Below are 26095 nucleotides of genomic sequence, written 5' to 3' on the forward strand. Positions count from 1 at the left end.
AAATTCCGTTTAAAGCCCCTTATATGAAGGAGCAAATATTTTATTTTATATGATGAAGTAAAAATATTCCAGATTTCCCGACGCAGCGGGTCAGATCACTCAACCGTTACAGTTGTCCTCCGAACTCTTCCCCAACACCCAAAAAGCCTGAGAGACAAAAAGCCCCTGCCCCCGGAGCCATCACACTTTTATTCTCTCTCACTCTCTCCTCTGGCCCCCCTTCCGTCTCCATGGCAACCCCTGCCTCGGAAGCATTCTCTGGCCTTGGGTCTTCTCCCAGCCCCCTCCGGTATCAGCCAGATGGGCGGGGGTCTTCCCTCCTCCTTCTTCCTTCTTCAGCTCAGATCAAAGGAAGTCAAACATAAGCATCTCTATTCGTGTCCCTGAAGTTCTTATCACATCCTGGGCTACACCATAAAAAGTCGATACAAGGTTAAACTACAACATAAATTTGTCATGGATAGCAGATTAGTTGAAACACACACATCATTTATGGCAGCATGAGATCAGGAGTCAAATCACCACACACAGACCTCTAGCTGAACCCTGAAGCCTGGTTTCACTAACATACAGATTTGAGATGTAATCCAGAACTGCTATTATATAATAAGACAGGTCTGGAGGAATCGAAAATCTTTATTCAACAGACCTTCTGGTGAACTTATGAAGATTGGGAATGTTGTGAGTTGTGAGAGTGATATGATGTGATTATGGATGCGTGTGGGTGCAAAGTGTGGTGAGATGAGGTGAGATGGATGCGTGTGTGCATCTGATTTTGCTTCAGGAAGAAACAGGTGTCTGAGTGAAAAGTGATGGTTTGAATAAACTTAGGTTTAGTTGGAAAAGATGCATCAAAACGCTATACACCGTGTTCTGTCTCACCGAACGCTTGTGGACCCTCTTTCGGATCCGGGCCGTGGAGGATGTTGTGGTTCATCCAGATGACACTCAACGGCTGACAGGGAAGACGTAGGTGTCGAACGGAACCGGTCCAGAGTTGCCCTCGGTACACGTTGATGGTAAAGCGTTTTGTCGACGCGCTTTCTTAAGTTAATTCACTCAGAAATCAAAAGACTCGGTAATGAGTCTGCGTTAGAAGTCGCGATTCAGCTATTCTGCCTGGCTTGGCAGGAACAGCGTGAAAGGGGGGAGAAACGAGCCAGCCGGCTCTGCCCCCCCTTTGGTTCTCTCTCTTTCGTTGTCAAGCCCGAACTGGCATCATAAGACAGAAACTTACCAAAAACCTTTCTCTTCTCAAAGCAAACGTGTGCGTCATCAAATGTGTCTGGAGTTTACTGTGGGAAGATGTGTGTGAATGTTTGTGTGCTTGAGTGTGAAGGTCAGTACCAAACATTCTTAACACTATTTAAGAATGGATTCATTAATCCATTATAATTACCCCAAAGCATAATAGTCATTCATTTGATTAAACACATTTATAATGAGCAAAATGATAATGGTTACTTTAACATTAAAATCAAGAAAAAGAAGTTTAAACTTTATGTTTTGACTTGGTCTGGGTACAACTCATGGAAACATCTTCTGGTAGACTGCAGGTGGCTGATGTTATGGTTTCCTCCCAGACTCGCTGGCGTTCAGGTCTTAATCTGTGGGTGAAAGTTCTCAATGACCCAGCTTTGACCCAGCTGAGTCCAGCACCACCATTGTGCCAGAAAACCCATATTTCCTCATGTTACAGATCCCCCTTTTTGTGACGACATGGTGGTCAACAGAGGCCACCTGACGTCACAACCACAATAACTTGATGTACTCGTGAAGGTAGACATCCCAGAGGAAGGCAGGAACGATGAAGCGTCACCACGGGTCTCGTGTAGAAGGGAGTCTATCCTGATCAGATGATTAAGGCCAAAACTGTTGCAATCATTGTAAAGTAATCCACTTAGGGAATCTTGAAAGCAGAGCTATTTCAATAGCAGTTAATTTCATCAGCAATAATGCAAAGGATAAGCAGCTCGTGTGCCACACGGAGCTGGGCAGGTGATGTATTCCTCAGGCGTAGTCCAGGCGAAGTCCAGCGCAGACCTCGACCCATCTCGAACCACGACCGAAGCCCCATGCGACAGGAAACCAGTTGAAGGATGGTGAAGATGACCCCTCTGATGGGATGTAGTCCATACGAGCTCGGAGAAGGAGACAAAGTGAGACAGCCCACACGATAGATAGCATTTGATGCAACTCAAAGAAATCAATCAAAACCTATCTATGGGTGCCTCTGGGAAAATGTGGATGCCTTTTGTGAATTATCTAAAGAAGAAATGTTCTGCACCCTGCTCTACATGTCATGTAAAAACGTGATGCAGAGAAAACACAAATAAAAGAAAGTAAATCCTAACTGATATGTGAAACTCAGCAGGCTGCATTAATTAAAGGCATATATATAAAAGAAATAATCATGAAAATGAAAGGCAAATTGGCTTGTGGCCCTTTAAGGGAAATAGTAACAAAATAAAATTAACTTTGTAATCAAATATAATCATGCTACACAAAGCACTAATAAAAGATAGAGATGTAAATCAATTCCAAAAATGTCAATCAGTAGGTTAGTAATCCCTAAAAATGTGAGTTAGTAACAGGACCCTGGCTGGAGGCAGGTAACCTGAAAAAAAAATTCAAAGGATATCACATTTGTTAAAAATTCATCCCACAAACGAGATAATTTGTAACGGTCCACCAGTTAGTGGAAAAGAATTCGGTCAGAATAGAGTTGTTCAGTAAGCGTTTTGAATCTGGTATTGCGGACCCACAGAGACACGAGTTTGGACGTATCTGTGGGAGCAGGCTCATAAGCGATTTGGTTATCAAACTGTTTGTATCTTGTGTTACGAACCCACAGGGAAACTTGTTTGAATTTACCTGAGGGTTCCGTCCGGTACTCGAGCGAAGCTGATGGTTTAGCTGTTAGATCAGAACCTGATTTTACCTGCTCAAAGTTGTGTTGCAGCTTTACGGAGGCGACTTTGTTGTGATCAGAAATAGTAGTGAACTGGAAATGCGAAAATGATGCTCGCAAAGCAGGAGGAGGCTCCCCACCCCCCTTTTGTTGCTCAAACTTAAGCCATGTCTGTGAGACAGGAGAAGCATAACAAAGAACAGTTCTTAAGCTCTTAAAAGCCCTATTACCAAGAAGATGCACATTGTCACCTGGATCGTGCTGAAAGAGTAGGTGTTCAGATGTCCAAAGACCTGGAGGTGTTGGACTTGGAGGTTCTGAAAAGGAGTGATCCAATGATGGTTGTGTCACGGGTGTCAAAGCAAACCTAGCCATGTTTAGAATCAGATACAGACATGACACTATCGAAAGGAACATGTTCTGTCCTGAAAACTGAAGCCAAGAATACTTTATTCCCAAGAATGATGGAGGTTCCCACACAGAATCAGAAAAACCCGGTTTAACCAGAGTAGTTACAGACTGACTAGAACTCCGCCCCGTAGAAGGTGCAGCACCTAACCCCGGGTCGGAGGTCAATGTCGTCAGCTGAATTGGTGGAAGGTCAGTGTCGAGTCCTGCAATGACCCGCCCGCTCGGAGGAGGGGTTCCCCCGAACAGCCTGAAGTCCGCAACGGAAAACTCAGCGCCACCCGGCACCCCCCTTTTGTCAGGAGGGGCCCCGAGCAGAGCATTACTGCACGCACCTACTGCTCCCGGGCCGGGTGGCCATCCCGTGCCCGTGAGAGAGGTGTGCGCAGCAACCACTGAGCCACCTTCAATATCGCCACTGACCACAGGACTGCTGGAAACCGCAGGGTTTTCCGCGTCGTCGTGGTCACCTGTAAGAGAAATCACAGGAAATAGAACACAGAGGCCAGAGACTAAGTCACACCCCTGTGAAAGGAGAAAAGAATTGGCCACCGTATTAGCAGAGGTCACAAACTGAAAAGTGACAAGGTCATTCACACAAAGGTCAAGATGTCCGGGCACAAACCCTGCAAATGGCATGGTAGCTCCGTCCGGAGACCACAAGTGTTTCACGGCGGCTGACGTTTCCATCACGCCCCGATAAAGAAGCTGGTTTGTGCATGAGGCGGACTGACGAGTAAAGCAGACCTCTGACTGAAGTGGTGGATCACAGCCTGAAGATTTCACACCCATGCTGGAGGGATGGTCAGCCTCTAACATGGATGACAGAGAAGAAGCATCAGGAACCAAAGGGTTAAGCACAACCTGTTTGTCAGAGAGGTTAACCATAGGCTCAAGAGATTTATTCAGCTTAAAAGCAGCAGAGAAAGTGTTGTTTATTTCAAACCTTGATATTGATGGTGGGTTTTTGACCCCCTGGAAGAAATAAAAGTAAAGAAAAAGCGTTATGACTGTAAACAGCATGTTGTTTGAATTCACATCATGAATTGCAGACCAGAACCACCTCTGACCCAGTGCAGCTGGCACCGAACCGCTGCCACTAGTCCCCACCGTGTCCGACCGGCGGCACCCGACTAATGCGGGCCCGTTCGGGCGGGCGGAGGGACCAGCTTTGCCCAGCCGGTGAACAGTCTCCTGCGTCTTGGCATGTTCTGGAAGCAGAACGTCAGAGAACCTTACATCAGGTGTAACAGTGCAAGAAAGATTTTGTCGTGTCTCGTCCATCTCTCATTAAGTTCAGAGCAACTCGCGTTTTTACCTTCTGAGCCGACGTAAAACTCCGGGCAAATTCCTTAATTTATCTCACAATCAAGGACTGTCCGTAGCGTACTTAACTTTATGACACAGGGTAAAACAAGGAATTGTTGATAGAGAAATGAATACACACAACTTCACAAGATGGAAGAAAAAGTCATGGATCCGAGCGATGGAGGCTGTGAAAGCCGACCCGTTCACCGGTCCAAAATAAAAATAAAAAAATAATAAACCCTACGCTGCCGAGATGTTATCAGACGGACAAACATAGCAAAATGTAGATTCTACACACCGTAGTGAATTACAAGAATCACCGCCAATGCGGTTTTTGTGAGGACACAGACTGACTGTGTCAGAAATGGTATGACAATTTAACGGGACGCGTTCCCTTTTTGTCCAACTGTGGCCCGCTAGCTTAGCTCTCCGGCTAGGTCTAGCGTCCTTTGTCTGTAGCGACCAGACTTAAATTTTCCCGATTAACAAGCAGGCATCTCGCTCCGCTTGTAAAAACGGACTTTTAAAGCGTACGCAATCTGGATGCAGTAACGCGTGACGGCCATGCTTCGACTTACGACGTTTACCAAGCGATCTAAGCTACGGTAGGTGCCTCCGAGCATTCCGTTTAGATTCGGCTGTGATCAGTCGCCTATGCAATGGAAATATTTTCCACAATAGCTCGCCCACAGTGTCAACACACTGAGACGAAGGGTGTCCGAGAATTTAGTTTCGGTTCGGAGGTTCGGAGAATTTAGTGTTAATTTTAGGAACTGAGGATAAGCTGCTCACGGTAGCTCACCCAGCAAGGTTCAGAGCGGAAATGTAGCTTCCCGACCTGAAGAGATTAGAGACGCGGCGGCGCGTCAAAATGGACAGAATTTAGTCAAAAGCACAACTCACACGTTCGCTCCGAAGGCGAAGATGGGATAAATCAAAGTATTGTCTGTAATTTGCGGTCAATTTGAGATTGGAGATCTTCCCCGTCAAGTTTCCACCAGGACGTCTCCCGGAAGAGTGACTTCAGCGGAATAATTTCCGGTTTTTTCAAAATAAGACATCAAAGTGAAACACAGAGAAAAGCGTTGTTTGTAGCTTTTAGATGTTAGAAATCAGACATATCGCAGATATAGAAAACTGGACACGCTCGCCATTAATGTAGCGTTGTGGTTTTATGCTCTTTTATGAAAGAGGAACCATGCTACGTATTAATTCGGAATATTAATTTTTAATAAATCAATAACCAAATTTTATATTGTTCATAAGACTCAAAGGTTGTTTTCATCGATAAACTGCCGATAATATCTGAGTGTCTGTGTTTCAGTTCAATGAGGAAACCAGTTTGACGGTTAAAAGTTTTAATTCTTCAAGTTAAACTAATGATTTTGAAAATTGACAAACAGGAAATAACAATCACATTGGCAACTTTGTGGGACAATATTTAACAGTTGATATGCTGTTCTTGCTCAAATAGACCTTCTGATGAATTTATGAAGATTGGGAATGTTGTGAGTTGTGAGAGTGATATGATGTGATTATGGATGCGTGTGGGTGCAAAGTGTGGTGAGATGAGGTGAGATGGATGCGTGTGTGCATCTGATTTTGCTTCAGGAAGAAACAGGTGTCTGAGTGCAAAGTGATGGTTTGAATAAACTTAGGTTTAGTTGGAAAAGATGCATCAAAACGCTATACACCGTGTTCTGTCTCACCGAACGCTTGTGGACCCTCTTTCGGATCCGGGCCGTAGAGGATGTTGTGGTTCATCCAGATGACACTCAACGGCTGACAGGGAAGACGTAGGTGTCGAACGGAACCGGTCCAGAGTTGCCCTCGGTACACGTTGATGGTAAAGCGTTTTGTCGACGCGCTTTCTTAAGTTAATTCACTCAGAAATCAAAAGACTCGGTAATGAGTCTGCGTTAGAAGTCGCGATTCAGCTATTCTGCCTGGCTTGGCAGGAACAGCGTGAAAGGGGGGAGAAACGAGCCAGCCGGCTCTGCCCCCCCCTTTGGTTCTCTCTCTTTCGTTGTCAAGCCCGAACTGGCATCATAAGACAGAAACTCACCAAAAACCTTTCTCTTCTCAAAGCAAACGTGTGCATCATCAAATGTGTCTGGAGTTTACTGTGGGAAGATGTGTGTGAATGTTTGTGTGCTTGAGTGTGAAGGTCAGTACCAAACATTCTCAACACTATTTAAGAATGGATTCATTAATCCATTATAATTACCCCAAAGCATAATAGTCATTCATTTGATTAAACACATTTATAATGAGCAAAATGATAATGGTTACTTTAACATTAAAATCAAGAAAAAGAAGTTTAAACTTTATGTTTTGACTTGGTCTGGGTACAACTCATGGAAACATCTTCTGGTAGACTGCAGGTGGCTGATGTTATGGTTTCCTCCCAGACTCGCTGGCGTTCAGGTCTTAATCTGTGGGTGAAAGTTCTCAATGACCCAGCTTTGACCCAGCTGAGTCCAGCACCACCATTGTGCCAGAAAACCCATATTTCCTCACGTTACATTGGTCAGGTGTCCCAGAAGGCTAATTCTGTCATGGCAGGAGGAAGTTTCTTGACCCACGACATGCAGAATCACCATACGGAGAACAAGAAAGTAAGTAAAAAGGTTTTTATTACTACATAAAGAGCGATGTGAGAGACGGGAGCAGACGAGACGCAGGACTGGCAGCAGGAATCCAGGGGGGAGATTCTAAGGAGGGAGACAGAGTGAATATGAGGTGAAAACAAATGGAAACGTTGTCGGAAAGACTGGTCTTACTGTTTCTAGGTAGTGGTATTTGTACAGGAAGGTTGCTAGGTCCGGGTGAGCTGAGGAGAGCCACAGGGAAGGATATTGTTTTGTCCAGAGGTGCAGGAACAGGAATGGATGTTGGAAGGTGAGCGGCTGAGAGCGGGCGGCCAGGGGATGAAGCAGTGTGTCAGGCAGGTTGAGATCCGGGTCTTGTTCTGGAGCTGTTGAGAGATTGTGAGGAACCTGGAGGAGAGCAGGAAAGGGCATCAGGGGGGTTTTCAGACGTCAGGTTAATCAGAGCAAAAATACAAAGTCAAGGTCGGGTCGGAGGCTAGAGCTACCCAAAGAGTAATCATCCGGCGTGGTGAAGTGTCACACTGCTCCTTAAATCTCCTGGACCTTGATGGTGAGATCAGCTGCAGCTGGCAGCTCTCAGACACGCCCACCTGTGAAAACAATACTCAGGAGAAAACATGGTTACAGGCTGACAGCTCACCACGGACCATGACAGTTTCTGTAGATGGTGACATGAGGAGGCACAGATTAAAGTCACACTGGTTTTTATTTGAACACTCAACTGTTTACTAAATGATTCAGCTTCATTCCAGCATTATTTATACGTACAGTAAATATTTATTTAGCTGAAAATATAAGGTTATCAGTGCAGAATTTTATTAGTTGACTTTTTGTAATGAAATGTTTACATTTAACCTTTTATCTGCTTATTAATCTTCATAATGCTGGTAGAAATGAAGCTACAGTTGTGAAGTAGCCCATGAGTGTTATTTTATGATACCTAGTATTTATTTTACTGTATCCCGTTCTCTGGACCAGAGCGTAGACCTGTGGTCACAGACAGGCTGCAGTCATTAAACTGGTTAACATGAGGTCAGGGGTCACACTGTTTTCTGAGGGTTTGCAACATAGTTCTGAGTTTAAATAGTTCTTTTGACATAGTTTGCTCAAGTCATTTTGAAGTTCCTGTTTAGTAATAAATGTAAAGAAAATTCAAATCTGTTTTTTTTTTCATTTAAGCTGCAGTTTTACAGACTTTAATAAACATAAACACAAATACAAACCAGACACTGAAAGCTGAGGTTGTTCTAAAAAAAGGAGCAGAGTTACAAACATTTTACACTTTATTACAATTTTAAAGCCATAAAACAAAAGAAAATACTTGTTATATTTATGGTCATAAGAGTGTTAAACATGATAAATTTTCTGCCTCCCACAAAGAGATGGTAAAAGTGAATGTGAGCATAATTATATATGTTTTATTACTTTATTATGTATTTTTTATTATTGACTATTACTCCAAAGAGTTCAGATGAAGGCAACTGAACTTCTCTGATTTCTTTAAAACATTTCACTTCTCCTCTGAGGAGCTTTGTCAGTTCTAACTGGAATATGGGAGAGTCAAGCTCATAAGCTGTAGCTTTCTGTTGTTATTTAAAGAGCAGAAACTACTCTGAGTACCCCGCCTCTCCATCTCCTGATGAGTCGTTAGCCTCTATTGATGGTGAGTCATCATGTTGATTAGATGCAGGAAGATGTGACCTAGACTGAAACTGAATGAGATTCAAAAAAAAGTTTTAATCTTTTAAACAACGCTGTTGGTCCTCTTGGTCCTTGTTCTGGTTTTCTAAAACCCTGTGTTAAAAACCTTGGTGTGTTTTTAGACGGTTCTTTTAATCTTTACAGACAGGTGAGTGCAGTGGTCCAATCAGGTTTTTATCATTTAAGGCAGATAGCAAAGGTGAAGCCATACCTTCCTGCTAATGTCCTCGAACATGTCATCCACCTGTTCGTGTCCTGCCGATTGGACTACTGCAACTCCCTGTATTCTGGCCTGGACCAGTCCTCCCCACACCGACTTCAGCTGGTCCAAAATGCAGCGGCTCGCTTGCTGACTGGAACCAGCAAGTGGGATCACATAACCCCGGTTCTGGCCTCTCTCCATTGGGCTTCCTGTCTCTTACAGGATCTGTTTCAAAATTTTACTTTTTGTTTTTAAATCCCTTCATGGCCTGGCCCCAGTTTACATCTCTGAGCTGCTGTCCGCTTACGTCCCTGCCAGAACCATGAGGTCCAGTTCTCAAGCTCTTTTAACAGTTCCAAAAACCCGCCACAAGACTCGCGGCGACAGAGCGTTCTCTGTGGTTGGTCCCAAACTGTGGAACAAGCTACCTCTCAACATCAGGACCACACAGAATCTAGAGCATTTTAAATCCCTTCTTAAGATGCATTTTTTTGATTTGGCTTTTAATGCAGGTTGACTTGAGCATCTTAATAGTTTTTAACAGTTTTTATCATAGATTGTGACTGTTGTGTGCTTATCTTATTTTAGGTTTTTATTGTTGATTTGTTTTACCTTGTACAGTGATTTGGTGTAGCTTTGCTGCTGTAAATGCGCTCTGTAAGTAAAATTGACCTTGACCTTGACCAAAGCTGCATTATTGGTACTGGAAAGGTGAAATCTAAGCCCCGCCCCTATTTAAAGTGGGGTTTTCACGTTTTTACATAGATAGCTTCTTTTACTCCTCTCTCAAATCATCTATCTTCTCTGTCCAGAATGCGGACTTTGTCATCTTCAAAGGTGTGTCCCTTGTCCTTCAGGTGAAGGTGGACTGCAGAGTTCTTACCTGAAGAGGTGGCTCTCCTGTGTTGTTTTATGTTCTTGTGTACTTGTTGTTTAGTTTCTCTAATGTAAACATCTGGACAGTGCTCCTACACTGGACTGCATAAACGACCCCACTGAGCTTCTGTTTGGGTGTTTTGTCTTCTGGATGGACCAGGTTCTGTCTGAGGGTGTTGTTGGGTTTAAAGTTTACCGGGATGTTGTGTTTGGAGAAGATTCTTCTAAGTTTCTCTGAGACTCCTGCCACGTATGGGATGATGGTGCCTTTGTGTAAAGGATGTTGTTGTTAGGTTGGTAGCAGAGCTCTCATGTTTAGTGTTAAGTTCAGTGAGATCATGGAATGGGATCAAGAATTTTCTCCTGACAGGAAAAAGATCTCAGCTAACATAGCTGTAGATCACACTGGATAACTCTCTGTGGTTGCATTTATTTTACATTTATTTTACTACCTCTTACTAGAGCTGTCTTTAGTAGGCACAAAATATCTTTGGTTGTACACCTGTGCAATAGCAATAAAGTATCTTGATTTCTGTTTAAATGTACTTCCTGAATGAGTGACCTTTTCAGGCTAAAATAACAAAATGACAAATACAGACAGAAGGACGACCTATTTCTTCTTTTATAATGCGTTGCATCACCACCTGGTATCAGAACAGGACTCAGTATTGGAAGATAATCAAAAATCAAACAACTTGGACTCGGATCAGGGGCAAAAATGTGGTTGTAACATCTCTAGATATAAGTCAGCTTTATAAACTAAAACTATTATTTATGAACTAACATTAACACTAATGACACTAATTTATATATTTTTATTATGTTGTTTGAACCCAAGGGTCCCATTATCTGAAATTTCTAACTTGTTGGATTGCTCTATAAGTGCCCCTTTTTTTACTTTGAGCACCCGCCCCGTCAAAGGTCTCTGCACGGCCCTGTGTGACAGGCTGTAACTCAGTCGCTGCTGTGCTCACATGCAAGGTGGACAGAGGTTGGCCTACTTGTCATCTATATTATTAAATCATGATCACTTATTAAAGGCTTTTATTTTGTTAGGAGTTGGGAGTTTTGGAGCCATTCTACATTTTCCTCTGTTTCCATCTCTTGCCCCTCCCCATTTCTGCCTCCTGTTTGTCCTTTTAAATGCTTTGAGAGTAGAAATGAACTCTGTCACGTAAATCAAAGTAAGCGTGTAAAGAGTGTGTGCCAGGGGCGCTTCTAGCATCAGAGGTTTAGGGGGACTGAGCACGCAGAGAGCTAAAAACATTTTCTTCTACAGTAAAATACTGACTTCAGCACCATTTTTAAACGTAAAATAACAATCAACACACCTTCTTACTGTAAAAGAAAAAAAATACCTGTAATTTTACGGAACTATTTCGGCAACCCCGGCTGTCGCCGTTTTACCGTAAAATCTACGTTTTTTTTACAGTGTAGATGATGAAAGATAACCAATATGAGGGGAACCACCACCAGAGAAACACAGGGGTCAAAGGTCATGGATACAAAAGGGGACATGGAAGGAAACAGGAGGTCATGGACAGGACAGGACAAAGACATGCTGTCGTTCATTTTTAAAAACAAGATACATGGAATTAGAAGTAACGCACAGCAAGAACACACCTAAGATGTTCAAAGAGGACAAAGACAACATGACAGGATCAGAAAAGAAAACACTAAGAAACCTGATTGTGTTTCTGGTTTTGTCAGAGCAGACGCCTGGTGGCTGTTAGGTTCTTCTCATTGGTTTTGATCAATTTAACTGAAAGAAAAGTTGAGTTTTTACAAGCAGGTGAAAAGCCAACGAGTAAAAAAAGGCATCTCATCTAGAGACTAAAGCTAAATAAACACACATTGTTTCTGCCTCTTTTTTTTACAAATGCTCCATATTTATTAGCTGTAATCATTTTTTCATCACAACTGCTAAAAGCTACATGCTGGTCACTGGTCAAATACCTAGGCGTGTTACTTTCCACAAACTTAAGTAAAAGAGAAGATTCTAATATCTCTGACTGTATTTTAGATTTGAAGAAAACACTCAATCACTGGCTGACTAGAGATCTCACCATTTTTGGAAGGAGCCTTCTTGCTAAAACTGAGAGCAACTTGAAACTGATTTTTCCCTGCTGCTCTTTATATATTCCCCCAAAAAATATTACTAAAGCTAACCAAATAATTTACCAATTTTTGTGGAGAAACAAAACACACTACATTAAAAGATCTCAACTAGTGAAGGAATATAGTAAAGGTGGTATCAACGCTCCAGAATTTGTATCTATGATTGCTACCCTTAGAATTAAATGGTTAAAGTCATGTTTATCTCATTTAGACTCTATGTGGTTCCACATTCCTAAATCTATATTCAACAAAGTGGGTGGTTTGGACTTCTTCTTAAAATGTTATTTTGAGGTTAATAAGAGTCCAGTTAAGCTATCCAGCTTTCACAGACAGACCTTACACTTTTGGAAAATGATGTTTACCCACAATTTCTCTCCCCATAACTCCACAATATGGAACAATAGGGTCATGATGCTTAATCGTAAATCTATGCTTAAAAGTGAATGGGTTAATAAAAATGGTAAATGGCCTGTATTTGATATAGCGCCTTCTAGAGTCCTGAAACCCCCCCCAAGGCGCTTTACAACACAACCAGTCATTCACCCATTCACACACACATTCACACACTGTTGGGGATGAGCTACAATGTAGCCACAGCTGCCCTGGGGCGCACTGACAGAGGCGAGGCTGCCGAGCACTGGCGCCACCGGTCCCTCCGACCAAGATTCTATTTGTATCAGATCTTATGGATGTGAATGGTATTCTCTTAAGCTACACAGAATTTTTAAAATAATTTTATTTAAATTGCTCGCAAAAAGAATATAGTAAATTATGTAAGTTAATCCCACCACCTCTACTTAATTTGATAAAAAAAAATTATGATACACAACAACCTCTCCCCAGTATTGCCAAATCTAATGCTAGGACACCGCCATCTGCTGGACAAAAAATGTAATAACAGTTTCATTAGTAATTCCTTTAAAGTTTAAACTAAGGCGGGGGTGGGCAATCCCAGTCCTCGAGGGCCGCTGTCCAGCAGGTTTTACTTGTTTCTCTGCTTAAACACACCTGGTTTGATTCGACTAGTGATTAACAGGCTGCCGCAGAGCCTGATGAGCTGCTGAATAGGTGATTCATCCAGGAATCAGGTGTGTTGAGGCAGGTAAACAACTAAAACCTGCTGGATAGCGGCCCTCGAGGACCAGGATTGCCCACCCTTGATTATGGTATTTCACAACTTTGGAATAAAAGATACTAAAAGTGATTTAAGTTTGATTGCTTCCAATACAGTTAATGCTTTCTCAAAGTATACAAAATGGCCTATTCTACCCAAGGTGAAGGAAACGCATTTTAAAATCATTAACAAAGTTTATCCGGTGGCAGAATTTCTAAAAAAGAGATTTGGCTTCAAAGTAGAACAATGCTCTTTCTGTACTAGCGAAGATGAAACACTTGAACATGTGTTTTTTATATGTGCTATTACTCCATGCTTCTGGTGTGACTTAAAAAACTGGATTTCCTTAAAAATTAACAATATGCCCTCATTTCAATCAAATTACATTCTTTTGTTGGGTAAATCTCATATTCATTGTGCTAAATGGAGGAGTGCTAAGCCATCTTTCTCAGGCTTCTTATATGAATTTAAGATGTTTTTCTCATCACTTAAAAGCAGGGGTGTCAAACTCAAACTCACACTGGGCCGAAATGAAACTCTGGGACGGAGTCGAGGGCCAAACTTAATATTTTTTGAAAAAGTGACGGCAAATTTGCACATTTTCTTTATCAACATATATGCAATTTTGAAACTTTAAATTTGGAAACAAACATATTTCTGCATTAACACTGAATGTGGAATAACCAAATTACACACGAGCAAGTCAGTTTTAAATAAAAGGCATCAGTGGTATTCATTATTTGTGGTATAACCAGCATTTTTAAAATCTATTCAGGATTTATGTTTTCTTGTTCATTCATTTTTCTTATTTTTTATTGTCCTTTTATCTCCTGTAATAAATGTCATCGCTGCTGTGACGTCTAGCTTTCCCCACTGAGGAACAATAAAGGGATTTACTATTCTATTCATCTATCTGCAGCCTTTCCACTTCCTGTTCAATCTTTTCTCACGGACCAACAACAAAATAAAATTATTATTTTATCTTAAATGAAAATGCAACATCTCACCTGTTAACTTTCATGCTTTGGACCAGAAAAAGAGCATAAAACCAACATATTTAAAGCTCAGTTTGCTCCACTGATTTACTGTGATGCTCACCTGTTCCAGCCAGATACCTGCATCATGGGGTTGATCTGAGCTGAGGAGGAGACTCCTGTTGTTTTGTTCATCTTCATCATAATAATGACAACATTAGATGACAACAGGTGCTCACATAGGTTTGTGCTGATGAACATGTCTGAGCAGCTTGACCACGTTGTTGTTTGTCGGGGAGGAAACACAACGACAGCAACCACAGAGTCGTGCTGGTTTGAGCGTGTCGCTGCTCGCTGGAGTTATATCAGCTCTGTCTGGAAGTTAGTTGGAAAACTTTCTCTTTCAGTCGTAAACACATTATTGAGCAGCTAGAATCTCCATTTCTGGGCTTCAACGTCAGAAAATAGCTGAGTGCACTCGGTGCTGAGTGAGAGGAGTGTTTAGTTTGTCGAGACAGCAGAGCTGCAGACACCGGCAGCAGGCGCTAGAAAAAACACAAAGGAGGGGGCACTTTGGCTCTGCGCTAACGCCGCAAAGCATCATGGGAGTTGAAGTCTTTGCGGTAAAATCGGCCAGCGGGCCAGTTTTAATATATTTTTGATATTTATCTCGCAGGCCACATAAAAATGCTCCGCGAGCCTTGTGTCTGACACATGTGTTCTACATCTTTCAAGACATTCAGCTTATTTTGACAGTTTTGCTTTGTTTCAGCTTCAGTTCAGCTGTTCAGCAGCTTCAGCGTACAGTTTCAGCTATCCAGCCTTCAAACAGCATTTGTGCAATAAATGCAAATTTTCTAGTTCTTATTGCAGTGAAAAATTTGGTCCTAAATTAGTAAAAAATAAACTAAAACCTAGTTTATACTTCATCAGCAAGTTTGCACACACACACACACACACACACTGACGTAGACATTTTCCTTCGTTCATCCACTGGTGTCAGTATTGTGTAGCAATTCTCCACCAGGACAACAGAGGGCGCAGCAATTTTGTGGAGTATCCTGCCACCAGTGAAGTCATGTCTCTAGAGTATTTATAATGTGTGTTTATATTGTATTTATGTATTTCAGAAGTTTTTTTGAACACTGACAAATGTGTCTCTCATTCTCCTCCACCTCTTCATGCAGTCACCACCTCCAAAGCCAAGTTTCCTGTAATTTCCTTACACAAATAAAAGTCTGTTGTACTCCTTCAGTCACGGTTGTATTAACGTTTATATTGCCGCACTTTTACTGCGTAACAGTCTTTAATGGGGAATGGTGGTGCTTTTGGTGAAGGTAAAGGAAGCAGAGTCCTGACCAATCACAGGCTTGCATATCTCTGTAGCTTTCAGCAGATAGTTAGAACATTGGGCTCTGTCTGTACTTGCGTGCCTGTTGGAAAGCCCCTGAACCACAGATAACAGTGTTGCATGTCTCTGCACCAACGCAGACACAGAAGTATAAACTAAGCTAAAGTTGAAGGTAAAAATAATTTAAAACGCTGTCATCGGGACTCCACAGCCAGTATTCGTGATCCTACTGGAACATCCCTACGATCAATGGTTTGAACAAGCTTAAATTAAAAATGTAGCACTTTTAATGCAGTTGCCAAGCCTAGCTGGGAATTTTGAAAAACATCTTCCTAAATGATCTTGAGCAGTGAAGCTGAAAAAGGTAGAAGGGTTTATCATGTAAAATCACACGAAGAGCTGTGATTTGTTGCTGAACAGATCTGTTTAAAGATGGCAGCATTGCAACGTGGTCTTGATTGACCTCGACCTAGCCATTAGCTTATCAACCCTGCTGTGTATGAATAGAATCTCTGAACCGAGGGTGTTTTCCTTTTTGGTTCAGTTGTTACTGCCGCTCACTGCAGCCTCTAACAACAGCAGTAAGTTCCTATCTGCAGTGATCGAAGCAAACAGAGGCAGGTTTTAGAGGAGAAACCCTGTCAAGGACAAGCAGAACCAAGTAAACAACAGCCTGAAGACAAGTCACATCAGAGATCAGCTGCTTTTCTCATTCCATAACATAAACCACACTCAGACCTGCATCAATTGCATCCTGTCAGTTTTATCATTTCCAGTACCAGCTTAATATTTTCATTGGATTTCCCATTCACATCCATTGATCCTTCAATCCAGAGCCAATAAGAGCCGACTGAGCCTGCAGCTGATCAATCTGAAGGACAAGAGGAGTCTGAATGGGCGCGTATTTTAATGTGCATGCTTAATTTCGGATTGTTTTTGACTCTCCTTGTCTAAATTTCTTTTTAGGGTTTTCAACGTGACATAATGATGCAGACAAAAGAGTCTCGAACACAGACAATGAGCAGTTTTGTCCTGCATTGTCGTCGTGTTAACGCTGTAAACAGATCAGTGTATGTCATAATCCCTTGGCAAGGCTGATTTGTTGGGAGAGTGTGTGAGCCCAGTGATGAAAGGAATGTCTTGTGGTCTACATGAAGCTGCCTTCAGCTGAAACTGAAGGTGTTCGACTCAGGAGAAATTTGATGCTATGAGCAGATCATTAGTGCACACGGAGAACTCTGTGTTTAAATTAAACATTTTCTTGAGGAAATTATTGTAACAAGTGACAAAAGTAACAAAACTGATTTGGTACAGACAGCTACTGCAATTTCATAAATGATACACAGCAGGGGCGGATTTAGCAATTTGGGGGCCCAAGGCAAACACAGACATGGGGCTCCTTACACTAAATTTTCCACAATCTTACCTTTAACTGGATTTGCGAAACTCTCCCCTCTTCTGACATGAGTTATTTTCCCTTTTTATTAGTCCTCCTCTTTTTTCCTGTACTTCCCTCCCTTTGAGCGCTTTCAATATTTGCTTTGCTTTCTTTTTCCTGTCAGTGCTCCTGAGCTTTAGCCTTAGTTATTATTTTTTTCTATTTTCCATTCTGGTCTATGTTTTCCTCCCTTGAAACATTTTCCATTGTCTTTCCTTCCTGCTTCTTTTTGATGTTTACATAGAAAAACGACGTCACTTTCAGAAGTGAAAATTAAAGCTTTTATGAAGCAAGCTGCTTCTTTCTCTTATTGGAGCCACAAGGATAACTCCATTTCATGCTTCATGTTTTGACTATCGCTTCGAGTTTGTTACGAATGCTCCCGCCTCTCTTCTTCTTCTTATTTGCGGTCTTATGGCACTTGGCAAACAACCATTTGGTGCATTACCGCCACCAACTGGATTGGAGTGGAATGACTACCAATCACTTCCAGTTTGTGCATCGCCGTCTTAATAACCCTCTTATGACCATAATTATAACAGGGCCGCCTGGTATTATTTGAATCTTATGGCTGTAAAATTGTTTGAACCTTGGTATCTTTTTAGCAGTTTTTAAGACAATTTATTTTTGTAAACTTTCAGATGTTTTTATTTGATGTGGTAGGCCTTGAAGCAGTTTCTCTCCAGCTGCAGGCAGAGCGCAGCTCTCACGGCCATGGGGTGCTTCTGTCACGATGGTCGACTGGGTACGGGAGTTGAGCTTGGTAAAGATGTTTGATATCTGGATTATTTGGTAGAGAACTCTGATCAGGGGTTTCAATGAAACGATGACTGAGTGAAGAGCTGGTGCGGCGTCTTCCATATATAGGCTTGGGTGTGACTGGGAGAATGCCGGGAGTTCCCGCGAGGAGCATGCTGGGAAATGTGGTCCAAGATGGAGGCCGGTTAGCTGGGAGAGGCCAGTCTGGGGGCTTGGGTTCTGACAGGACTCCCCGGTCCAGGGACGGCTCCAGAAGTCCCAGGGCGACCTCGGCGGTCCCAGAAGTCAGAGACAAGGGCAGGGTCCAAGATGGAGCGGGCCGGCTCCCAGGAGCGTTCCTCAGGGCCGTAGTCCGCCCAATCGACCAGATACTGCCAGCCCCGTCCCCTGCGGCGAGTGTCCAGGATGCGCCGGACGGTGTAGATCGGCTCACCGTCGAGGAAGCGGGCAGGCGGAGGCGCCGGAGCCGGAGGCGGAAGGAGGGAGGATTCCACGTAGGGCTTGAGCCGGGAGATATGGAAGGTGGGATGGATGCGGAGACTCGCAGGCAGCCGCAGCCGGTACGTGACCGGGTTGATGACCCTTTGCACGGGGTAAGGCCCAAGGAACCGGGGAGCGAGCTTCCTGGACCCGGTACGGACACAGAGGTCTGCCGTGGACACCCAGACCTTATCCCCTGGAGCATATGAAGGACCAGGACGGTGTCTGCGGAGGTGTTGGTGAGAGTAACGGGCGTTAGCTCGGGTTATGGAGGCCCGCGCCTTTATCCAGGCGTTCCTGCAGCGCCTCACCAGGGATTGAGCGGCCGGCACCGCAACTTCGGGTTCCTGGTGGGCAAAGACCGGGGGCTGGTAGCCATAGCAGACTTCGAACGGGGACATCTGAGTGGCCGAGGAGGTGTGGAGATTGTGGGATAACTCAGCCCAGAAGAGGTACTTAGGCCACTGCGAGGGTTGGGCCGAGACAAAGCAGCAGAGGTACCGACCCAGTTGTTGGTTTGCCTGCTCCGTTTGGCCGTTGGTCTGCGGGTGATAGCCCGAAGATAGGCTGACTGATGCTCCCAACAGATGACAAAAAGCCCTCCAGAACCGGGCCGTGAACTGGGGACCACGGTCGGAGACCACGTCAACAGGAATTCCATGGAGACGCACCACATTCTCCAGGAACAACTCAGCTCTGCGTCGGGCCGAGGGGAGGCCCGGAAGGGCGATGAAGTGAACAGCCTTAGAAAACCGGTCAGTGACCGTCATGATGGTATTAAGGTCGTTGACTGGTGGGAGCCCTGTGACGAAGTCCAACCCCACATGGGACCAGGGGCGGCTGGGTACCGGAAGAGGTCTGAGGGTACCAACCGAGGCCTGGTTGGATGTCTTGGAGCGGGCGCAGACGTCACAGGCACTCGTATAGTCCTTTACATCTCTCTCCATACGTGGCCACCAGAGAGCTCGTTTGAGGAACCTAAGAGTCCGTGAGAAGCCCGCGTGGCCAGACAGGCGTGATGAGTGGGCCCAGGACAATGCCTCGCTGCGACAGGCCGTGGGGACGTAGAGCCGACCCGCGGGGGTCTCTGGAGGCGCGGGATCGTCTCGGAGGGCGTTTTGGATAGCCTCCTCCAGTGGCCACCTCAGGTGGGCCAAGAAACGGTGCTCGGGGAGGATAGGTGCCGGCTCGGACGTGGGCGTTGGATGTGTGAACTGGCGGGAAAGGGCGTCCGCCTTCTGGTTCTTTGTCCCTGGGCGGTAGGCGAGATAGAATTCATAGGGCTCAAAGAAGAGGGCCCAGCGGGCCTGGCGAGGATTGAGCTGCTTGGCTGATCTGATGTGAGTCAGGTTCTGGTGGTCCGTCCAGATGGTGAACGGCTGAGTGGTGCCCAGAAGCCACTGCCTCCATTCCTCCAATGCCCACTTTATGGCCAGCAGCTCGCGATCCCCTACCCCGTACTTCTGCTGGGTGGTGGAAAACTTCCTGGAGAAGTAGGCGCGGGGATGAAGCCTGTCGTCAGGCCCAGCTTGGGACAAGATGGCACCGGCGCCAACATCCGAGGCGTCGACCTCGACCACAAAGGGGACTGCATGATCTGGATGGCGGAGGATAGGAGCCGACGTGAAACGGGCGACTAGGTGTTGGAAGGCCCGAACGGCGTCTGGAGTCAGCCGGAACCGTTGGCTGGGAGGGCTTGGTCGGGTGAGAGAAGTGAGAGGTGCCACAATGGTGCTAAAGTCCTTAATAAAACAGCGGTAAAAGTTGCAGAAACCCAGAAAACTCTGCAGTTGTTTCAGGCTTGTCGGGAGGGGCCGGTCTCTCACCGCCTGGACTTTCTGAGGGTCCATGGTTAGTCCTTTGTCCGAAATCATGTAGCCCAGGAATGATATGGACCGCTGGTGGAAGGAGCACTTCTCGGGCTTACAGAACAGGTTATTGTCCAGGAGCCGGGTTAGAACAGCGCGAACATGGTGGAGGTGTTCGGCCTCGGACTTGGAGTAGATCAAGATGTCATCCAGGTAGGCAAACACCCACCGTCCCAACATGTCGCAGAGGACATCGTTATAAGGCGTTGAAAAACGGCGGGGCTATTGCACAGCCCGAAGGACATGACCTGGTACTCCCAGTGACCGGTGGGTGTGATGAAAGCGGTCTTCCACTCATCTCCAGCTTTAATACGGACCAGATTGTAGGCGCTCCGGAGGTCCAGCTTGGTGAAGATCCGCGCCTGGGAGATGGCGTCCAGGGCAGATGTGAGGAGCGGCAGAGGATGACGGTCTTTGACTGTGATTTTGTTCAGACCTCGGTAATCGATACGGGGCGGAGATCACCCTCCTTTTTCCTGACAAAGAAGAAGCCTGCGGCACCCGGGGAGGAGGAAGGTCGAATGAAACCCTGCAGGAGGGCCTGGTCAATATATTCCTCCATGGCTCTGGACTCGGCGGGAGAGAGAGAAAAAAGGCGCCCCCGGGGTGGACTGGTTCCTGGTTGCAGCTTGATTTCCATGTCGTACGGGCGGTGAGGCGGCAGTGTGGTGGCGCGCCGCTTGTCGAACACCGCAGCCAGGTCCCGGTAGGGCAGTGGCAGATTGGGCGGTGTTTGGCCAGTGTCACCGTCCGGGCGGTCTGGCATGGATGTAGGAGGAGAGAGGTGGGCCTGGCACTGGGTCCCCCATTCCAAAATGCGGCCCTGGGACCAGGAAATCCGGGGGTTGTGGAGACGGAGCCAGGGAAATTCCAGGATTAGAGGAGAGGAGGGAGCACATATGATCAGGAACTGGAGGGTCTCTCGGTGGCCTTGGACAATCATGTGGAGTGGCTGGGTTCGGTTTTGGATCGGATAGGGTTGGAGGGGCCTACCGTCCACCGAGGTCACAGGCACAACTCTCTCCAAGGGGGTCATGGGGATCCGTAGGCGCTTAGCCAGATCCATGTCCATAAAATTGTCAGCGGCCCCCGAGTCCAACAGCACGTGCATCTGAAGTGAGGTCTCACCATGAAGGAGGGTAACATGAAGAAGGAGTCGATTTGAAGAGGCGGGGGCTGAAGGTGACCCAGGCTGAGCGACCCCGATACTCAGTGGGTTCCTTCGTTTCCCAAACGTAATGGACAGTTCAGGCGTCTGTGGTGGGAGGAGCCACAATAGGCACAGAGACCCTCGCGCCACCGTCGCTGTCTCTCCTCTGGAGGAAGGTGGCCTAATTGCATGGGCTCATCAGTAGAAGCGGGTCCGGGAGCAGGCGTGGGGGAACGAGGAAGAGGTCCAGGCGCCCTGGATAGGCGAGTGAAGGGCTTGGGCCGAACCAGAACCCGCTGATCCATGCGCAGCGCCAAATCGACCACTTCATCCAGGGTCTGGGGCAGTTCCTTTCCCGCCATCTCATCACGGATGTAGGTCGCCAGTCCCTCCAAGAAGACGGCTCGGAGGGCAGAGTCATCCCACCGCAGCTTGGCGGAGATGGTGCGGAACTCCGACGCATAAGCGCACACCGTGCGCTCCCGCTGGCGGAGCTTTAGGAGTTGTGTTTCTGCTCCCACTTCGCTGCTGGGTGGAACAAAAGTCTTTCTGAGGGCGAACACAAAAGCAGCATAGTCATTGCAAGCTGGTGATTTGGAATTATAAAGCGCAGCGGCCCACTCAGCCGCGCGTCCGGAGAGCAGGGAGGTGAGATGCGCCACCCGAGAGCGCGCAGTGGGGAAGCGCCCTGGCTGGCACTCAAACTGCATGTCGAGGGTGGCGAGCAGACCGTCTGGGCTCCCCGTCTCTCCGTTCCACCTCTCTGGGAGACCAAAGTGCGGCCCCTCTGTTGGTGGAGCGAGGGCTTGCTGCTGGAGAGCATGGAGGGCTGTGGATAATTGTAGGATGAGATCGGTCTGGGAGTTTTGGTTGGTGTGGAGCCGATCGATCAGGGCGTGGAGCTGAATGAGTTCATTTTCCATTTGCTCCGTCTTTCTTTTCATGCGCTCGAACTCCGCTGGATCTACAGACTCAGTCATCCTGTCACGATGGTCGACTGGGTATGGGAGTTGAGCTTGGTAAAGATGTTTGATATCTGGATTATTCGGTAGAGAACTCTGATCAGGGGTTTCAATGAAACGATGACTGAGTGAAGAGCCGGTGCGGCGTCTTCCATATATAGGCTTGGGTGTGACTGGGAGAATGCCGGGAGTTCCCGCGAGGAGCATGCTGGGAAATGTAGTCCAAGATGGAGGCCGGTTAGCTGGGAGAGGCCGGTCTGGGGGCTTGGGTTCTGACAGCTTCTCTGGCACACCGTGCACTGTTATACCAAAAACTTTTGTTTTGGCAAATGTAATTATTTATTGTAAAAAGATAAATAATGCTGGAATGAAGCTGAATCTTACAATTAGCAAATAGTTGAGGGTTGTTCAACTAAAAAAATAAAAAATAAAGACTGAACAAACCTTCATACCCTGGTTCACTGGAGATCTGTCCTTCTTTCGTGGTCACTGTCTTCAGATATAAGCCTTCTGGGACACCTAATGGATCGTGTTGATTTTCTTTGAGGCATTTCCACAATTTCATGCTGGCTTTTTAGCTTCCCCATTCCGTTGTCCGCTTTCACCATGGCGCTGCGCTCCGTTTCAATCAGGCTGTACAGCAGGATTTCCCCTCGTAGGCAGCGATATTTTTCATAACTCCGATTGCTTCATGCTATAGATCGTTGGAAAGCTGCTTTTATGTACTTTTAGGAACCATTGGAATTATTTGAATCTGATCAGCCATTCAAAAGTTATAAAACGGAGCATTTTGGATGACAAACTCAGCACGTCTCTGAATCTGTGTTGTGATTCGTTGCGCTCAAGACAGGGAATCCCGGTGGCTACCGTAATGTATTGTATATGCTGTCATGGTCTGTGTCGGCGTCTCATCTCATGTGTCTCCTTTTGTCCTCCATTTGTTCTCTAGGTGCTCCTTTTGTGTCCTCTAGCGCCCTCATGTGTCATGTCTGCGTCTCTATATGGTGTCTTCTGTTTGTAGACCTTTTTATCATCCCCTCAGGTCCAGTGTTCATTTAGTTATCCTCTGTGCCCCAAGTTGCAGCTCCAGCCTCTTTGTCCCCAGCTGTGTGTGGGTGTGTGTCCATTCCCCAGTTCATTGTGTGTGTGTGTGTGTGTCCATTCCCCAGTTCAATGTGTGTGTGTGTGTGTGTGTGTGTGTGTGTGTGTGTGTGTGTGTGTGTTGTGTGTGTGTGTGTTAATTCTTCCCGCAGCCATTAGGTTTAGTTTGCCCTCCTCTGTTTCTGTTTGACCATTTTGATTATTAGGTTCACCTGTCTTCCCTCCAGCTCTCACTCCACACACCTGCCGCCATTTTCCCTAATCACTTCTCCCTGTGTATATAAGCTCTGTCTTGTCTGTGTCTGGTCTCAGTTCATTGTTGTATGTTGTCAGCGTTGCTCATGCTCTGTTCTGAGCTTTTGCCTTCAGGTCTTCGTGCTCTTGGTTGATCTTTGTCTCCAGGTTTTTGTGCTCTAAGAAGAGCTTTGGGTGTTCCTGTTCCCCAGGACTTATTGGACTTTGGCTCGCTGCTTTTGGATTACTACCTTAATAAAGGATTTTTACTTTATCCTCCACAGAGAGACATAATAAGATACCTTTCGTCAAACATTTTGACAGGTCTATTGTTCTTTGACCTTTTTGACCTTTCAGTCCTATTGTTCATTTTGACCCTTGACCTTGCCCCCCTTTCCTATCATTAATCAAATGGACAGGTGTATTGTTCAATCCTTGCCCCCCTTCCCTATCATTAATCAAATGGACATGTGTATTGTTGATCGTCCAGATGGCCTAGACCCCCCACGCCGCATCATCAATGGCGTATTGTTGAGCGTCCAGATGTCCATGATCCCCCACGTCATAGGCTAATGTGTGTAATGGCGCGTGAAGTTTCTTATTGTGTTACCCCAGTGGTTCACACAGCCCCCTCCCATACGCCGCTGTCACAAACCTCTCAGATATGTTCATCACCTAAATTCAACACACAGAAAGTTTTGTCATCTAAATTGTACTGCAAATGCAGAGAAGCAAGAAAAAGAAGGCCAGCCTCACCAGTGAGCAGAACCACATCAGTCTGACGCTGCAGCCATTATAATGCATTCACCAGCCCTTACTGGCACACCATATCAGTCTAACCTCGTGGGACTTTTTATATCAAACATGACATGGCTCACTGACAGTGGATGAGTGCGGCCTAACTGCTGTGAATGACAGCCCCACACGCTGGTCAAGTACTTATGAAATGGTTGCAGGTCTCCTCAAAGCACAGCCCCCTCCCATACGCCGCTGTCACAAACCTCTCAGATATGTTCATCACCTAAATTCAACACACAGAAAGTTTTGTCATCTAAATTGTACTGCAAATGCAGAGAAGCAAGAAAAAGAAGGCCAGCCTCACCAGTGAGCAGAACCACATCAGTCTGACGCTGCAGCCATTATAATGCATTTACCAGCCCTTACTGGCACACCATATCAGTCTAACCTCGTGGGACTTTTTATATCAAACATGACATGGCTCACTGACAGTGGATGAGTGCGGCCTAACTGCTGTGAATGACAGCCCCACACGCTGGTCAAGTACTTATGAAATGGTTGCAGGTCTCCTCAAAGTTAAAGAATCTGACTGTAGAATGGGGTGGGTCTGCTTGCTTGCTCTCGAGACTCAGCCATCTGGCAGATGTTCACAAAGTGCTTTTCTCCCAAATATTAGATATTTGGATTTTGAATGTTCAGTCTTAAACTTTGTGTTTAAATGTGTAAATATTTACATGCAGCTCACTGACACTTTTTGACCAGAACTAAAACTATTGTGTAAAACTCTCTGTCCAGCAGCACATCAAATTAATGGATGAATCATCAGAGGCTGTAAGCACACACACACGCACGCACGCACGCACGCACACACACACACACACACACCTTTCAGAAAATGTCTGACTCTCTGGGTTACCAACTCTAAACACCCATTCAGACATTTCTCTCACTTCACAAAAGCAATGGTTTACCATCCTAAACCATTTATGGTTCTATTGTAAAGCACCCTGCATACTCAAGCCTATAAGAATAAAAGTTGATCCTTACCTCAGCGTGACGCTTTTAGTCGACAACTCACAAAGCAAATGACTCTGTATTGTTCTGCAGGTGGATTTGTTTGAAAGAGTGCCTGGAAGTTGGTGAACAAAGATCTGTTGAGCTTTCTTAAAGTTCATTCTAACCAAGCTGGCACGGCCAGCGACTTCTGACAAAGCAATTGACTTCCTTTTTTTTTGCAGGTGGCGGGAAAGTTTTAAAACAAAGAACTGGCTGAACCGACAACACACAAAAGCAAATGACATGCTATTGTTTCAAAGAGGTATTTAGGTGAACAGCATCTTTGGTTCGTCATCATCAGCAGTGAAAGCTTAACCATCGTCTCCTGCCTTTAGTGTCACATTTTGTGACTTTTTGTTTTCACTGTCACACACACACACACACACACACACACACACACACACACACACACACACACACACACACACACACACACACACACACACACACACACACACATTGCTTCCTGCCTCAGAGAAAAAGATTTGATCCTTTTTGTAGGACCTATAACAGCTGAATTAAATAAAAAGCTGTTTATGAGGTTTGTTTTTTGGGAGGGGTGGATTAGTAGTCTCGGAGCAGACGTACCTTCTTTATCAAAACTTTAATGTCTTACCCCTCAGAATAGTTAAACTAAGGCACATGCATGTCATAAACGGATTTACATACGAGTGAAAGAGCTGCTACATTTTATCCATTATTAAGGAAACATAAGCGATTTCAGGAAGAAATGT

The 26095-nt window shown here is 45.4% G+C and overlaps 2 protein-coding genes across 2 annotated transcripts in view; one reads left to right on the forward strand and one right to left on the reverse strand.

The window, feature by feature from the left end:
- LOC139063608 (oocyte zinc finger protein XlCOF6-like) overlaps positions 1 to 26095 on the forward strand; it is a 173689-nt gene that overhangs the window by 9367 nt on the left and 138227 nt on the right. The gene's annotated exons all lie outside the window — the stretch shown is intronic.
- LOC139063612 (uncharacterized) lies at positions 4 to 4523 on the reverse strand. The gene is made up of 3 exons (XM_070545992.1): positions 4390 to 4523; positions 4266 to 4294; positions 4 to 4131 (listed from the first exon to the last, which is right to left on the reverse strand). The coding sequence occupies exon 3, from the start codon at positions 4109 to 4111 to the stop codon at positions 2696 to 2698; it is 1416 nt and encodes a 471-aa protein (XP_070402093.1). The 5' UTR covers positions 4112 to 4131; positions 4266 to 4294; positions 4390 to 4523; the 3' UTR covers positions 4 to 2695.

This window comes from Nothobranchius furzeri, chromosome 17 (assembly GCF_043380555.1).
Source record: "Nothobranchius furzeri strain GRZ-AD chromosome 17, NfurGRZ-RIMD1, whole genome shotgun sequence".
NCBI classification, from domain to species: Eukaryota; Metazoa; Chordata; class Actinopteri; order Cyprinodontiformes; family Nothobranchiidae; genus Nothobranchius; species Nothobranchius furzeri.

Excerpts from the sequence above, each read along its gene's own strand:
- LOC139063612 (XM_070545992.1), bottom strand. The coding sequence starts at position 4,111 with ATGGGTGTGAAATCTTCAGGCTGTGATCCACCACTTCAGTCAGAGGTC.